At 38.7% G+C, this 17,500-nt stretch overlaps 1 protein-coding gene across 2 annotated transcripts in view; it reads right to left on the minus strand.

Annotated features, from left to right (window-relative positions):
• The window catches only part of LOC137999104 (exocyst complex component 2-like), a 52,874-nt gene that overhangs the window by 19,591 nt on the left and 15,783 nt on the right, over positions 1-17,500 (minus strand). The window contains exons 5-19 of one of the 2 annotated variants that reach the window (XM_068844942.1): positions 16,397-16,466; positions 14,766-14,890; positions 14,103-14,183; positions 13,383-13,528; positions 8,473-8,554; positions 6,891-6,993; positions 6,512-6,624; positions 6,138-6,215; positions 3,590-3,667; positions 2,197-2,324; positions 1,842-1,898; positions 1,573-1,739; positions 1,032-1,153; positions 838-911; positions 306-389 (exon numbers count right to left, since the gene is read on the minus strand). In XM_068844942.1, coding sequence (XP_068701043.1) covers positions 306-389; positions 838-911; positions 1,032-1,153; positions 1,573-1,739; positions 1,842-1,898; positions 2,197-2,324; positions 3,590-3,667; positions 6,138-6,215; positions 6,512-6,624; positions 6,891-6,993; positions 8,473-8,554; positions 13,383-13,528; positions 14,103-14,183; positions 14,766-14,890; positions 16,397-16,466 — 1,508 coding nt within the window. The remainder of the gene's footprint in view (positions 1-305; positions 390-837; positions 912-1,031; positions 1,154-1,572; positions 1,740-1,841; positions 1,899-2,196; positions 2,325-3,589; positions 3,668-6,137; positions 6,216-6,511; positions 6,625-6,890; positions 6,994-8,472; positions 8,555-13,382; positions 13,529-14,102; positions 14,184-14,765; positions 14,891-16,396; positions 16,467-17,500) is intronic. The other variant, XM_068844949.1, reaches the window with a different exon arrangement.

Below are 17,500 nucleotides of genomic sequence, written 5' to 3' on the forward strand. Positions count from 1 at the left end.
TTTGCTGCTGTGTTCATTGACCATATTTGGTAGTGCAGGTATATGAGCTGATAACCTGTGTCCGGCGAGCCAATGAAAATGCTGGAAATGTGATATCCGTAATTCAGTTTTTAATAATAAGCGTTTTCCCCTGATTTGTATTTATTTGTTAGGTAAATTACATTTTACATCAATTGCAGTGACCAACACTTCACAAGAGACATCATTTTGCTTTAATTTCACAGATTTCAAAATTTTGATATTTTTTCTTCGGATAACTATAGTAAGCCACCTTAAGGGTATTTTATTTGCCCAGTTGAGTCTACCTTTCTCTTCTCAGTATCTGCATTCTTGGCCAGTTCACGAAGCATATGAAGATTTTCCATGACAATATTTTCAAACATCAACGGCTGAAGCGTAGCAAGAAGATAAGAAGGGAATACATAGTTGGTAGAGAAGATTTAATATGAAATAATACTTGGGGCTATAAAACAGACTAAACTGTTCTAAACAGCAAAAACTTAAACTGACAGTCACACTTCTACGTAACTTACGCACGCATGAGCTACAATTGTGAGATGTAGAGTAATTACCCGGATATAGCCTATCAGAAGATAATTTCGGAGCCTTACGTTTATAAGAAGTGACTTTTTTATCACATCACATGGTGCATATTGACAATGCTCAGTGGTGTCTCTCCAATAACATCTATGTCTGTTTTATGACTGACTTGTGGCCCAACGTCATCATTGTTACACCATGAAATGTATCCTCGAATGAGCAACATTACTGAATTGGCAATGCCATTGTAATTACCACTGTATTTTTTAAAGTGTACTACAATTTTTACTCACGCACCAAGTTTGTTATCCGACCGACACCTTCCTGGTTGTCTAAACACCAGATCTCGTTGCAATGCAAGGACTTGATATCTAAGTGAAAAGAATTCCACGTCATTTCGACTCTATCTATCCATATGTTGGGAATCACCCAATCATAGGTGAGATGTGATGTGATGAAGATTTGAGCGTGGATTTGAGTGTTGATTTTACCTTCTATTGCTTCTTTGAAAACCTCTTTAGCACAAAGTAGCCTAAGATCACCGGTTAGCTGTTTAACACGGTCCAAAGTTTCTGGTGGTAGAGAAAGCTTTTGAAGGGACTCCATACACGATCTATCACAAACAAAGAAAGCCACTGCTATTTTTGGAGTTATTAAGCTTCGAGAACTTAAAATTCTCGTTAAATGAATGCCAAAACAAAGACAACACTGGCCAATTTTACAAAGGAGTCAAATATTCTTTCATGGAGACGAGTTGCCTTCATTTGTCAGGCTCCCGTTACCGTTCATGATTTCATTGAAGTGATCGAATTGCTTAGGGCTGTAAGCAATTTTATTTAGCTTGGACGACTGAGCTCAGTTGATTCGCGTGAGATAACGGGCCAGACGACTCGACTTTATCGAATGTTTGACACTTATGGGAACCTACTCAAAGACTATGAAATGATTGTGATTACCTGTGTAATTGCTATTAATTATGAATATGTTGTCCTTGGAAAACATGCAGTCTTGCCACGAAATACTTATGTTTACCTGACATATCGGACACAGGAAGGGAGCCATGCACCCATACCGTCCACAGGAGTGTGCCAATAGTGTTGTTTGTCTTTACTGGCATCAATGAGCGCTGATACCGAGTTTGGAAAAAATGCAGCTTTAATAAGATCCGCATACAATGACGCCACGTCATGTACCATTTCCTTAAAAATAAAAAACACAACAATAACTACGGTTCCTCTTGTTTCTACTGCTTTGTTGGCTGAAGTATCGTGAGGGTTGTTTTAATTAATCAGCTCACTGACCTCAAATGTCTTTTGTTTCTGAGCAGTGGGGTTGAGTAGCTTCGAAGTTCCGCTTGACTAAGAAAAACAAAAAAAAAACTATTTTCCTCAAAATACTTGCACTAGTCTTTGATCGAAATGTGAAAACCGGCTTTTGACTGCTCCAATAAGAGGCTTTAACCAGTAAGGTGAAAAATGATGTTGAAAGATAGAAATGAACTGTGTAAGAAAACAGTAACAAGAGCATCCGAACCAGTAATCGGAAGGTTATAGGTTCGACTCATTCAAACGAGCACTTGGATTTTTCCGAGTATTCTAGAGTCACCATTGAAAAAATATCATCTTTTCAACAACAAAGGTGTAGGTAAATACATACATCAGTTACAAGAGCTCCATTGAAATACGCCTGGCCAAGTTTCCAGAGGTCTGGTAAGCTTTCTGTCAATAATTCAGACAGTTCTTCTACAAACAACACCCTTTGCGGGACACAAGTTCCACCTTTCGCTGAAACAAGCCATGTAAATACATAGTTTAAAGTTTACAAAACACATGCAACAAGGAAGATACTGAATGAGGTAAGGTCGTAAGGATTCTACAGAATGATGCGCATCTATAAATTTTTAGCCGTTTTAGGCCCTAAATGAAAGAATATATTGTCATAATAATCGAGGTCCAGGCTTAATCTCATCCGGGAGTTGCCCGGACGTCTTAGCCGCTGGACACTGGGACAAGTTGACTGCCTCGTGCTTGTGCTAGCCTCTTGCCAATAAGGTGGCCAGGCGGCTTCGGGAAAGACCATGCAGACCAAAAATTGCACAAGCTGTAGGCGCAATTTGAGAACTTACCGATGCACAGATCCACATTTACACCTATAACTATTACAGTGTAGTGGCAAATCGGGAGATATGCATTGGTTGGATAAAAGTTCTTGTTTTTTTCAAGTAACCACGGTCTGCCAGGCTGAAGTAGCTTCGAATACAAAGAAAAAAACACGGTACGAATACAAGTTTCCGCCTGTCCTCAAACAAAGACAGAAAATCCATTTTAGTCCCCAGAGGTAGTGATTGATTCAGTCTTCGTCAAGACCCGACTCTTTCTCAGTCATACCTCAGTCACACGCATGCGCAGTCATGTCTCTTCTCTCCCTCAGTCGAACAGCTCTGGGGTTGAGATCGTAGAAGTCCACAAATCTTGGATTTGCGGCTACTCTGCGCAGTCTCAGAAAATTGAACAATGGCGATTCCCACTCCATTACTTTAAAGTGCCCCTAACCCCAATATATTTTTTTCGCTAAAATGAATCTTTGCACCTGTTGGAGACGCATTGCGACCATTTTTTCCTTTTTCTAACAAATCCTGCCATTTTATAGGCTTCGAAAGTTGCGAAAATCCAAGCATCTTTTGTTCACGACCGAGTCCGAAGAGGAGTGGGTCTATTTCTCATTTGACGTCACAATCTACTTTGTATGCATTTTTACAAAGAGTTAATGCAATGTAAATCAGTTTTTGACGTCAAAACAGGAATAGACCCACTCCCCCTCTGACTCGGTCGTGAACAAAAGATGCTTGGATTTTCGCAACTTTCGAAGCCTATAAAATGGCAGGATTTGTTAGAAAAATGAAAAAATGGCCGCAATGCGTTTCGAACTGGTGCAAAGATTCATTTTAGCGAAAAACATATTTTGGGGTTAGGGGCACTTTAAAACCAGCTGCAGTTCTAGTAACGTATGTTGTGAGAGGTGTACAAATTCACCTTACTGTTCAACTTACTGTTTTGCTCTGATGATGACGTCTTACTCGGTGGTGATGTCACTCCCAGAATTCCAAGAGATTCACTGCGATAAGATCCTAGAATAACACGTAATACTTGCACGTATGAAACGAAGCTTAAACACTAACAGGCGAACATTATGTGACGACGAATTTTGCTAACGTGAGTGAACGACACAAAGAAAGTGTATGAGGTATGTACGCATTCGCAGGCAAGTGGAATAACAAGTAATTGTGGAAAGTTTGTCTATTTGTACTACCTTGGGGAAACCCAGTAGGACTAGATCAAAGTAACTAAAGGGGGTAGTTGCTAAAGAAACTGTGATACTGCGTCGGTGGGGAAGTAGAACACAAAAAATTGGTTTTATCAACGGAGTTGATGATGTAAATTGGCCACCGTACAGAGATTATTAAAAGCTGACGTTTCGAGCGTTAGCCCGTGGTCAGAGCGAATCGAGGAATTGTGGGTTACGTGTAGTTTTTATAGTAGAGTAGGAGCTACGCTATTGGTGGTAACATGGCAACGTGAAAAATAGGAATACAATAGTTAAATGAAAAGCGTTTGTTAATACCGAGGGGATTAAGGGAGCCGATTTGGAAGATGAATTCTTGTTCCAGATTCTTGCGGCTTTCCGTAGTACCTCGATGTAGGGAAAGGCCGCAGATAGCCATGTGTTGTTTGGAGTGGTGAGGGAGATTAAAGTGACAAGCGAATGGTTTAGATGCACCCTTGTCATTCTTCTCGACATCGCGAAGGTGTTCGCGGAATCGGTCGCCTAGTCGTCTACCTGTCTCCCCAATGTATAGTTTATTACATAACGTACAGGTTATGTAATAAATGACATTTGCGGAGGTACATGTGAAACGATCGGTGATTTTAACAGATCGCTTTGGTCCCAATATTTTGCTAGTGTTAAGAGGAGGTTAAAAGTGCCGGGTTGCTCGTTAGTTTTGTGTGCGCTTACAACTAAAAAGTTGCCTGCGTTTTTGTCGCGTTTGAATGAAGTTAGTGGGGGTAATTTAAAGTTATTAAGAATAATACTTTGGACTGCGTGATTACGAGGATGGAAAGTGAGGGTGAATGGAATTCTGTCATTCTTATCTTTTTGGGACGTTTGTAGCGATGACTGTCGATCAAATTGTTGGGCACGATGGTGGCCCGCTTTGACCACACAGACAAGATAGCCACGTTTTTCGAAAAACTGGCACATCTCCCTCCTCTGATTTGATGGAAAAATCGAAGTCATCACTACATAGACGTCGAAGTCTAAGAAATTGAAAACAAGGAATGGAGTTCTTGACATGTGATGGATGTGACGATGATCAAGTTCTTCTCTCCTGGATGGGTAAACCGCTGGATGAAATAGCGCCGATGCAGTCGTCAATGTAGCGACCGTAGAGTTCAGGTTTGGGGCCGTTGTACTGATTAAAAAAATCAGTGCAATTAATGGGGACATAGTTTTTCAGTGAGTGATTAACCCATTGACTCCCAGGGGTTCCCCATTGACGAGTAAAATCGTCTGGAGTTAGACGGTCGGTTTAGGCCGGTTTGGGCGTCAAAGGGTTTTAATCAGTAAAATTAATCAGTACAACGGCCCCAAACCTGAACTCTACGGCCGCTACATTGACGACTGCATCGGCCATCAATTTATAACCTGCGCGGTTAATTCCTTTTATCCAGCTCTTAAATATACCTGGGAAATTTCGGAAACTTCATTGGCTTTCGTACATATCAAAGTTTCTATCAGTGGCAACGTTTTATGTAACCGTGTGCACTACAAACCTACAGATTCTCACAGTTCTTTGTTGTATTCATCGTCACATCCATCACATGTCAAGAACTCCATTCCTTATTCTCAATTTCTTAGACTTCGACGTCTATGTAGTGATGACTCCGATTTTTCCAGCAAATCAGATGAGATGTCCCAGTTCTTCGAAAAACGTGGCTATCCTGTCTCTGTGGTCAAAGCGGGCCATCATCGTGCCCAACAATTTGATCGACAGTCATCACTACAAACGTCACAAAAAGATAATGACAGAATTCCATTCACCCTCACTTTCCATCCTCGTAATCACGCAGCCCAAAGTATCATTCTTAATAACTTTAAATTACTCCAAAATGATGCCGAGACTGGTAGAATCTTTTAGCAACCTCCACTAATTTCATTCAAACGCGACAAAAACGTAGGCAACTTTTTAGTTTAATAACTAATGTACTCCTATTTTTCACGTTGCCATGTTACCACCAATAGAGTAGCTCCTACTCCAGTATAAAAACTACACAAAACTCATAATTCCTCGATTCTATGTGACGAAAGGCTAACGCTCGAAACGTTAGCTTTTTGAATCCCTGTACCGTGGTCAATTTACATTATCAACTCCGTTGATAAAACCAAATTTTTCTGTACTAGGTCAAAGTATTTCATGGTGATTGGGCAACGGAGTTACAAGTGAATTTGGACGTTACCATGATCACTATTGCAGCAAACAGCACCAAAAATTATGGTTTGCTGTAACAACATACAGCATCTCAAGTAAGTTTACAAACCCAAGGAGCTGACACTTCTCGAGGCTCTGATATCTAAATCAACCTTGGATGCATCAACTTGAAGTAAAGGAACAGAGTCTATGACGGAAAGAAGTTATAAATTTATACATTAAAAGACACTCTTCTTACCTGCTAAAAAGTGATTTTTGAAAAAGGGGATCAAGAGTTGTGATTGCAGTAAAGAGAAATTTTGAAGAATTTAAAATCTGGGAAATCAGGCACCCGAAAAAAAAAAAAATTGGGAGGAGAAGGACCACTTGGCAATAAGGGATGCTCAATAGCGCTTCGTCAATCTGTTTTGGCTGGGATTTGGCGGTAAAAGTCCTTTACTAAGCTTGTCTGCTACATATTAAATTTATTGGTCAGATACTCACCCTTAGCTTTATGATCATCCTGGCAGCAAGTAAGTAATTTGTGAAGCCAGTCCTTCTGATTAACAATGCACTCCCAAGCAGGGTCCCCTTGGTAGTCCAAATCTACAAGATACCTGAACAAAGAAATATCAAGATAACTTGTCCAACATGCATTACCATAATATGCAACAATAAATCACAAAAAAGTAGCTTGAAAATGTTAAACATATTAAACCAAGAGTAAATTTAGACCAAAATTCACTACAGTGTCTCAAAAATAACTCACATCCAAGTGAGGTAAATATTGACTTAACTAAAAGTTAGCAATAAAATGTAAAACGTTCGATTCAACAATGTTTTTGTTTTCAGAAAAAGTTCCAGAGGCTTTCGTTTAGAGTACCTGATAAGCTTCTTCTGGTCTTCCAATGGTGATGGCAGTTCAGCTAGTTTTTGTTTAAGATGTTGCCGGAGGCCTTCTATCTTTGCTTCAACTTCTTGTAATACTGAAAGAAAAGCAGTGTTGTAGAATACAAACCATGCATTAAAGAACAAAGAAACAACAACTAACTTTGTAATGAATAAGACTTAAGTTTACTACAACTATTCATATATGAAGAAATGTGCAGCTATTTTAACTTTGGGGATACTGGTAATTGAAAAAATGAGAGAGATTCATCAACTTTCTGATCACTAGTTGAGATGCTCTACAACGGAGCTCAGACGCTCAGCTGCCACAGCAACAATGTCCATTTCAACAAATTTTAGTCCTAGAAGTATAGCAGGACAATATTATGGTCATGGCTAACCCTATTTTATTATCCTTGAGACCCCACAAGGCTCCTATAGACTTTTAGAAGAGAGTCTCAACTCACTGAGGTGGGGGAAAGCTAAAAAAAAATGTCTTACAATATTATTGACAAAGAGACATGACATTATAGAGACAACAAAGGAATGACCAAAAAATGACATGTACATTCCTGGATTACCCCACGGTCTAATTTATCTTACTTAAAGTGCTACCTTGAGTTTTTTGGTTTATCACATAGAGTACCATGAAACATTAAAAACGCTGTTTACCGTTTGGAAATATCTGCATTGGTTCCAGAGATATTTAAGTTTGAAAAATGTGTTAAATATGCAAATGAGAAGGCTGATGACGTCATTCACCCAACCCAATAGAACATCAAGAATATAAATAGAGCTATCTCGGTCAATTTGCAACAGAGACCATTGAAACTTGGTGAGCTGATAGTTCTGAAGGCAACACACCTACGACTGTAAAGAAATTGGTTCCCATGGCGACTCACTCTTTTCCAGTCCCCTCCAACCTGATTTCAATATTTTGGTGATCTCAGGCTAGAAATACATTTACCAAGGCCACAAACTCGACCTAACATCTTTATATGCTGACAGGATCATGCAGATGAGGCACCATTTGCAAATATCAAAACAGAACGCCAAAGGTGGTCTGAAAAGCTTTTAATATCAGGGAAGTCTGGAACCCAGTATGTTGCCATGGTAACAAAAATGGTATGCTCATATTGTGGAACACATCTACTAGAATCTTAGTGCAAAGAACCAAGTATTTCTGATACAAATTGGCTGAGATATCTTTCTCCATCATACTTGATCAAAATTTGGTAGGGTTTATGACGTCATCACTTGGCTAATTTGCATATTAGAAAAACTTGATTATCTCCAGAACAAAAAGAGATATTTGAAAATGGTAAACATCATTCTTCTTCTCGTACAGACTACGTGTTTATGTGCCAAAATGGCTTCGATAGGGAAGATTCAAATTTCGTCACAGTAGCACTTTAAGTTTTTGATCAAATGAGAGATTTTAATTTCAATTAGTCACATTAACACGATAAAAAGATCAGTTATACCACCAACATTCAACCGTTGAAACTTAAAACCAAAATAGCAAATTTATTAATTAGATAGAGGAACAAAATTAATGAAATGTTCATAAATTGCACCTCTTTTAAAAATTTTAATGTCTGTTCCTGCAAATAATGACTTTGCTCTTCCATAATCACTTATTACCATCTCATATTCTCCCTGCAGAATAAAGATGTACAATGATAATAATACAATATTTATGAATGGAACTATTGATTTTTTAAAGAGCTCCTTTATGGTATGCAAAGGTGAAGGTACTTTAAGAATTCTCTGTCACTACACCACGGACACTACCCATTCTATTTAATTTGCGGTTTTATGTTAAACTTTAAACAAATCCCTCTGGTGCAGGGATGGCGCAGTGGTGAGAGCATTCGCCTCACACCAATGTGGCCCGGGTTCGATTCCTAGATCCGGCATCATGTGTGGGTTGAGTTTGTTGGTTCTCTACTCTGCACCGAGAGGTTTTCTCCGGGTACTCCAGTTTCCCCTCTCCTCAAAAACCAACATTTGACTTGATTTGTGTTAATTGTTAATTTCAGTTTACAGTGTCCCCAATTAGTGCTCCAGCACTAGAACGATTAGACACTGAAATAAAGTTCCTTTCCTTTCCTTTTCATGACAATGACAATAATAATAATAAATAATAATAATAATAATAACAATAATAATATAAGGTCAACAATAATATTATTAGCAGTGGTTAAAAAAAAGGGTACGGATTACTGTACACAATATTAATTGCCATAGCATGCTCATTTCACACAAGAATTCAAAACAAGGAGTCAGAAAAGTACAGTACACACACTGCTCGATCCCTCCTTCCTCTTCATGTGCAACCTCACTACACTCCCCTTTTTGTGCCACCCCCAAACATCATCAACTCTTCCTCATCTTCACATCCATCACCCTTAGTTCCTTATCACTCCAGTGTAAAATCCCTGGACTGTACCTCATCACACCTATAGCCCACATATACATCACCGTAACAAAACCCGAAATCACCAGTTTCACCCTCCTCAAATACTCCTGTCTCCTTCTGCATTATATCCATAACCTCAAACACACCCAAGAACTTAAGCTCATTCTCATCAACCTCACCCATCACCTGACCATCAAGCAACACAATTCCTTCACAAAAAACCGATAACCCCTGCTTCAACACCAACACTGCACACTGGTCCTGAGCCCAAACTTTATCCTTACGTCCTGTAAAAAACCCACACAACATTAAGCAAACTTTCCAGCTCCTCTTCAGACCTTCCGTACAGCTCCAAATCATCCATTAAAAAAAAAAAAACAAACAAATAGACTGATCAATCCTCGATCCTTCCTTAGCTTGTACCCAGTGTTTTTCCTTTTCAACAACATGGTGAAAGAGAAAATCACAAGAACAAATAACCATGTTTGATCCCCACTTCACCCAACACCTCCCCATTTGATTACAACAGAGTTAACTAATCACTTATACTACCACACAACAAACCTTTCAAGTTTAAATTTAAAAAACCATCTCTGGCTAAAATGATTGAAAAACTACGAGCTTTTGACTGCCTGAACTGCAGTCTTCGACGGGTAAAATGAATGATAAGAAAGCAATGAGAAAATTTGAATAGAGAACATGAATTGCAAAATAATATAAATGTAAATGGTTATGAATGTTTGTTAAAAAGAATGTTGCATTGCCCAGGTAACAGCACTTTTAGAACCAGAAAAACATTAGAAGTGTGGCATACCAGAGTGACATCTAACGCAGATAGCAATTCTCGCCCGTTACCAGGGCAATACAATTCTTTTTAACAAACATTCATAACCATTTACATTTTTATTATTTCGCAATTCACGCTTTTTATTCAAATTTTCTCATTGCTTTCTTATCATTCATTTTACCCGTCAAAGACGGCAGTTCGGGAAGTCGAAAGCTCGTAGTTTTTCAATCATTTTACCCAGAGATCGTTTCTTCTCCACCCTGGCTGCTGCCCTTCACCTTTTATTTTTACATAAACCTTTCAAGCTGTCAGCCACCTTTACTGTTTTCAACATTTCAACAATCCACAAATGCGGCACTATATCATAGGCCTTCTGATAATCTATCCACCCATTGCCAAACACGTTTTCTTCACCCAAACGTCCCTTAACACTGCCTTACCTATCAACAACTGATCCTTCATACCCTGTGACCTCTTCCTACACCTCGTCTGCTCATCTGGAAACAAGCTATTACCCTGCAAATGTCCATAATATAATTTCTCCACCAAGATCCCAGTGAGTAGCTTCCACATCAACAGCAAACACACAATTCGTCTGTAGTTGTAAGCCACTGTTCCCTCGGTGTGATGATTTTGCATTAACTCTTTACCATCCAATCTGGCACCTCCCCACTGCCCAAACAACTCTGAAAATGCCCCCAAATGAACCCATGTAACAATCAAAACCCCCTTACACCAACTGGACCTGAAGCCTTTCAATTGGCCATCCTCTGAATTCCAATCTCCACATCCTCCATACTAATCTTCACTTCCTGGATCTTGCTTCTCCCCACTACCCATCTTGTCCCTCACCTCATCCATCCAACTAGTGTCCTCATTATGCCTCTTCTCCACCAACCATATACCACTCAAGAACCTTGTTGCCTCCCATGCACTTGGTGCTTAGGTCGGCCAATTCCAACTGATGTGGGTTATTCTTGAACAAGGTGTTCAGTGAAGCCTTTGTACAGTTGTCTACAAACTGCCAACTTTTCGTGCTCCCAGACTGGATCTTCCTCTTCAACAACAAAGTCAACACAACCATCTCCTTTTCAACAACCTGATACCTCCTCTTCAACTGATCCATCACTTTTCTCCAAAGCACAGTTCCCTTTTTCATGTCTTCAACCCTCACTAAATCCAGCCACCATTCCACAATGCTCTCCTCAATCCTTCTTTGCCACCTTGATTTCTACTCTCGAATCTGTTACATTTCTTCTTCCCGATCAGCCCCAACCTGTCTGCGACTACATACAAATCTGTGACACCGACATCCCATCTTTCACAAGATTACGAATCAGCCCTTCCACAACCTTCACCTCTCTATTCACTTTCCTCCTATCCTGATCGAGCCTTCAAACCAGGAACTTCAACCCACTCCTCACGACCAAAGACTGTTTTCATCTTCTGAAGTACCTCCTTCTCCTCATTGCTCAACACTCTAAGCCATCATGATCGAGAAAAGTGCTGGTAACCACCTTCTCCAGAACAACTTTGACCTCTCCATTGATGCCACCCACCTTCCCCCTTACCATTTAGACCCATCACCCTCAACATCAAACAATCCTGCTTCTCCACAATGACCTTGACTCCTCTGTCAATAGCCTCAACCACCATGTCTTTCTTCTCTCCACCTCCACCTTCATCAATCTCGAAATCTACCTCACTCTCAGGCTTGTTTCCTTCACACAAGCCTCTGACTCTGTAACAGCACCATCTGTACCAGACTCACACCCCTGGTCACTTTTAGCATCAAATCCTAATAAACTCTTCCTCGTCATCACTTTCTCCAAACAACTCATTCTACTCAGTTTCACTGATCACCATCTTCTCAATCTCACCCCTCTCCATCTTAGTCAACACACTATTCAGCTCGATGCACTTTGACTGTGAGATCAAACTAATAATAATAATATCATCATCATAGACATCAACATCATCACAACAAAACCACCAAAACATCAACCTTTGGAGCTTGAGATAAAGAGAGTTTGGGAGGGGAGGTCACTCCAGTTGTTTTGAAGCCCTCTGTGTTTTAAGATGATCGTATTGGTGATTGGCAGAAGATCACTCTTATGATGAATAACGCTACAACACTGTATCACATAACAGCAATGTTATGGTACCATATGAAACACCAATTATTTCCAAACAACATTTGATCATTATTGCGATGTAATAAGTTACCTTAGCAACGGGAAAGCCCAGCAAAAACACCCTATATTTTGGATTTAGTTGCTCGTAACTCAAAAACGAACTTGGTGACCCCCCCTTTTTTATTGTTGAACAGTGATTAGAAGGCCACGATGAAACTTTCAGCAAAGTTTAAAAAAATTCTGTCTAGGGGATTCAGAGCTACCTTAATAAAATCACAAAATTAAGGTGGCTCTGAATCCACTTGACAGAATTTTTAAAACTTTGCAGAACGTTTCATCATGCCCTTCTGATTACTCTTCAGAAATAAAAAATGGGGGTCACCTAGTTAGTTTTTGAGATATAAGCAACTTAAGACAAAATCAAGGGTGTTTTTACAGGGCTTGCCCATTGCCATGGTGACAAATTACGTCACAATAATGACTGTGCCTTGTTCAGCAATAATTCGTGTTTCATTTGGTACCACAATATTGAAAAAACATGATAGAACGTTGTGGTTCTGATCCTTCTGAAAAAAGCGTCACTTGGAAGTGTTGAAACTGGTTGGAGCCTCCTTAAACCAGTGTTGTGGCTTAGTAGTTAATTAACAAATAATACTTACTTACTAATTATTACTTAATAATTACTTATTAATTACTACTAAAGAACACTAAACTGAAAACTGGTGCATAACATTGAAGGATCAAAATCATTAAGGGAGATTCAAGACAAAACTCAACCTTTATAGAGGGGATGTTAGTAAACTGCATGCATGAACATATTAAGGAATGACACGGCACTTTTTCAAGTTACTCAAGACCAAAGTTTGTCAAATTTCTACTGAATCATTACCAATGTGTTGTGGGGAAACTGTCAAACAACTGAAAAGGCTCAAATGTAAAAACAATTTTTGCAAATCTCAATGCTTTTCTCTAATCGTCACATGTGTGCAACACTATTGCACTGCCACAGATTGACTCTTAATTATTAAAAGTTGATCAATGGTAGTGCAATAGTAGTTAGTGCACATAAGATTAGACAAAATCATTCTGAGATTACTACTGCAAGTGAAAGCAATAACAGAATTATGGACAAATGTCACATACCAGATGAATATTTCTCTCAATGCTCTGTGGAAGACTAAAGAGAAATCTAAATCTCTGTAGCACATTTAGGGCATTCCTTGTTCTGTCAGCATCATCTTTGCGAGCTAGGACATCTTGAAACAATCCCTCAGCATTTTTACTTGCACCTGTGTGACAGCAGATTATCACAGGGAATAGCAATTTTGGACTAGTTCATCTTCTTAAAAAGAAATCTATGTTAAGGTGGCTCAAACCGGTTTCAACAATTCAGAAGGAATTAGAAAATTTTTCAATTGTGAAGGTGGCTATTAATCTGCTTCAGAGAATTTTTTAAACTTTCCAGAAAGTTTTATCCTAGTTATTATATGCTAATCACTCTCCAGCAATAAAATATGAGGGTTGCTGAGTTCGTTTTGAGATAAAAGCATTTAAAGACAAAATATAGGCTGTGTTTAGATGGCTCTTTTGTTGCCATGGTAACCTGTTACATCAGATTCATAGGTGCATCTTGTTGAGCATCTATTGGACCAGGTGTTCCATCTGGCATCATAACATTACCATTAAGTGGAAAGAGGTTGGTAGATTCAATCCTTCCAAATAGTACAGTTTGTTGAAGTGTTAAAACTGGTTTATTATAATTATATGGTGAAAACCTGAGAATGATCACAAATGAGCCTTCCATACTGTAAGGTAATCAATCTCCTCCGTGTTGATAAACAATCTTTGATCACAAACAGTTACCTTGCACAAAAGACTCCAGTTTTTCAACAATAGATCCTCCATCACAGCTGCTCTCATCACGTAACATGTCTCGCTGAACACCTACAGGAAATTGTTTTTAAGGAACTCACACAGCAAAGTTGTCCAGTAAGTCAATACAAAACATCAAGCGTGTGTTACTTAGGCCTAATGTTAGCATTAGTAAAGGTTTGGGTTCTCCTTTATATGGCAAAGAAGAAGTGGTGTAGAGACAAGAGCACCACACATGCAAATCTGTACATTTGCAGCTATGTGGAGTGGTTTAAGGGTGCCACGGTTGCCTGATTCAAGTCCCAATCTGACCATAGCTGAAGTTTCTCTGGGTAGACTAGGTTCAACTTCTCTGCTACTCTTCTAAATAACCAACTGCATGGTTTGCCTTCAGCCAGTTGGGAGTCTTTGTTGTCTTTATTTAAAAATACTCATAATAATAATTATTAGATGTGTGTTTCATTGGCCCTGAAAGAAACTGAGGGGAGAGGCTCATTAACTACAATCATTATAATTATTAAATGGATGATAGCAGGTGTCATCTGTGAAGTCACAAACTAAATCAGTTTAAAAATTCTCTTTGGGGAAGCAGGGTTGGCACAGTGCTAGCAGAACAACATCATGCTGTAACTCATAGCAAACAATAAAAGATACTTTTCAGAGTGTCCACGGCATCCAAGAAAGTACCAACATTCTCTTTTACGAATACCAAGGGGTCAGCTGCTCGTCTGGATTCCTCATGCTTCAAATGCTTTAGGCCACCTTTTAAAGTTAGAAACCTAAAGAACAAAGTAACAAACCCTCTAGTTAATCCCAATGACTCCTGGGAGTGAGACTCAACAGATTTTACTCTGTCTAACAGCAGACGATTTCTCGTCAACTGGGGGTATCCTAGGGCATTTGAGGTGTGAATGGGTTAACAAACAATATTATTATCAAGGGCACATTGGGATTGAAAGCATTTTTAAATTAATGTGTAAAAGCTTCTAGCATACCACAAGTGGCATACTAATTGGGGACTGGCAGGTCTTTTCTATGGGTGACAGGTAACAGGTAACAATTTATGTCCCCAATGCTTATCTGACGTACACTCTTTAGACCATAATGTTCCTACACTGCTCCACTGCTACTGCTTTTTGGAAAAAATTTCAAAGATGGTCGGCAACCAAAACAGAACAATCCCTTACTCTATCAAATAACAGGATTCTACATGGGGTTTTTGATAACTTGGAACAGAGATATAGCTACATGTAGCTATACGACCCAAAACTCTTGTTCCACAGTTCTCATGTACATGTAGTTCTCATGCTTCTACATGAAAAACTCAACATTAAAAAAGAAATAGCTATTAAAAATCAAACTATAACAACCTTCAAAAGTAACTTTCAATATTACTTTAATATGCATTTAGTAACTTAGTTTTTTGGTTTTTTTTTTGTATGTGTATGTGTGTGACTGTATCTTGTTTGAAATGCTTGCTATAAATTGGTAACATTAAGAAACAACCTGTTTACTTCAATATGTAATAAAACAATATTCTATACTAACTTGTAATTAAGCTACCCGCAAGTCTATTGCAATTAAGTGACTAGTAAACGGAAAATTATTGTGAGTAGTTGTTTAAAGATCATTAAAGCATATAAAAAAATTCAAAATAAATGAAAATAACAAAGTTTGTATTTGATCTCACCCACCCTACCCACGCATGTACCTGAAAGAAGGACAGACTGACACAACACCTGTTGTCTTCCCCGTACTCTTCATGAAAAGTGTTTGGGTTTTTTAACGTCCCAAAGTGCTGATTCACAGGAAAGATTGTCAGATATAAGGGCCTATGGTTTATAGCCCTCATTCGAGAAGACTTGAAAGTCTAACCATTTTCAGTCGGGTGTAATTACAAAGGCAGCACTTTCTCCTCAGTTATTTAAAGACCCTGAGTGTTGGTCCAGCCAGAGTCAAACTCATGACCTCCCGCATGGCAGCCTGCTCCTAAACCAACTGGTCTCAGTTCTGTATACTTTTCCTCACCCTATCACCCCTTCCCTTCACTGATTTTACCCATAATTATAATTTCCATCTGTTTCATTCTCATGAATTGATTTAAAATTACACCAAGCCACTTGCGTCAAGGTTAGGGACCACCTCCCATAACCAACCACCAAGAAACTAGCTTTCTCAGAATACTGAGATTACGAATATGGTTTATTTGTGTAATGACATAAAATTAATAAACACTAATAAGAATTAATAATTAAATGAATTAATTAATAATTTTAATAACTCACTCAGTATCCGAGTGTTTTTCCAAAAGAAACCAACCAGGGAGAAAGTTCTCACTCAAAATGTCTCCACTCCCTTTCACAAAAAGAGAAAGAAAAACGTTTAAATGCAAGAGCAGAGGAGTAATAAATAATGACGCTTAACACTTTTATTACATCCATTTAGAAATCACTGCTGATCCTTGCAATCTGATTGGCTCTCAGCAGTGCGATTTATTCCCAAATCGCACTATTTTTTGCTCTAAATTGCACCATTTCCCCAGCCAATGAGAAAGGAACACTAAAACAAAACATCCAATCAGATTTCAAGGCTTGTTTCGGGTAACCAATCAAATTGCAGGAAAATGAAAGACAAAGAAAACCATTGTATGGCGAACTTGGCAACTTTTGTTCGCAACTGAATCAATAAAATGTTGGTAATGACTATAATCCTGTATTTTATCTATAAACAAGAAGATCTTTCAGATCTTAAAACCGCGCTTTGAAAATTTATCTCTTTTCTTACCACTATAGTCGCAACGTAGTACACATTCAAAAGCAGTCTTTGTTGATTCACTATGACTATAGACACAAAACCACCTGATCAATCTGTAGCACAACAACTGACAACAGCGACTGCACACGAACTTATTGCACTATCACTTATAGCCAAGGTGAAATCTCTCAGGAATGTCCGATGACGTAATGGTCTTAATCGGTCTTAATTAATCTGGAACTGTCATCAGGATATCTATGGGTATGAACGATATGATAATAACACTTTTAACAACTTACAGCTTTCTTTCCTAAAAGTCGCGGTTAAATTTAATTGGTTTTTTACACGAGTAAAGGCCTAGCAAAGTAGTCACTCGCGTCACTTAATTGAATTACGTTATCCATGGCCATGTTTAGTACGGTGGTTATTTCTCTACCAATGAAAGTTGAAACGTCGACACATTCCATGGATGACATAATGACCTTTTATGTATTCAATACTCGCTTCGAATCAACCGCTTAAATAACACAAAAAGGTATTATATTTTGTACTAAATAAAGAGTGGAATATTCATAAAATTTTAAGTACATTAAGGTTTTAACAGCTTTTGGTGAATACCGGTAAACATCATAAGT

This window comes from Montipora foliosa, chromosome 1, assembly GCF_036669935.1.
Source record: "Montipora foliosa isolate CH-2021 chromosome 1, ASM3666993v2, whole genome shotgun sequence".
Lineage (NCBI taxonomy): Eukaryota > Metazoa > Cnidaria > Anthozoa > Scleractinia > Acroporidae > Montipora > Montipora foliosa.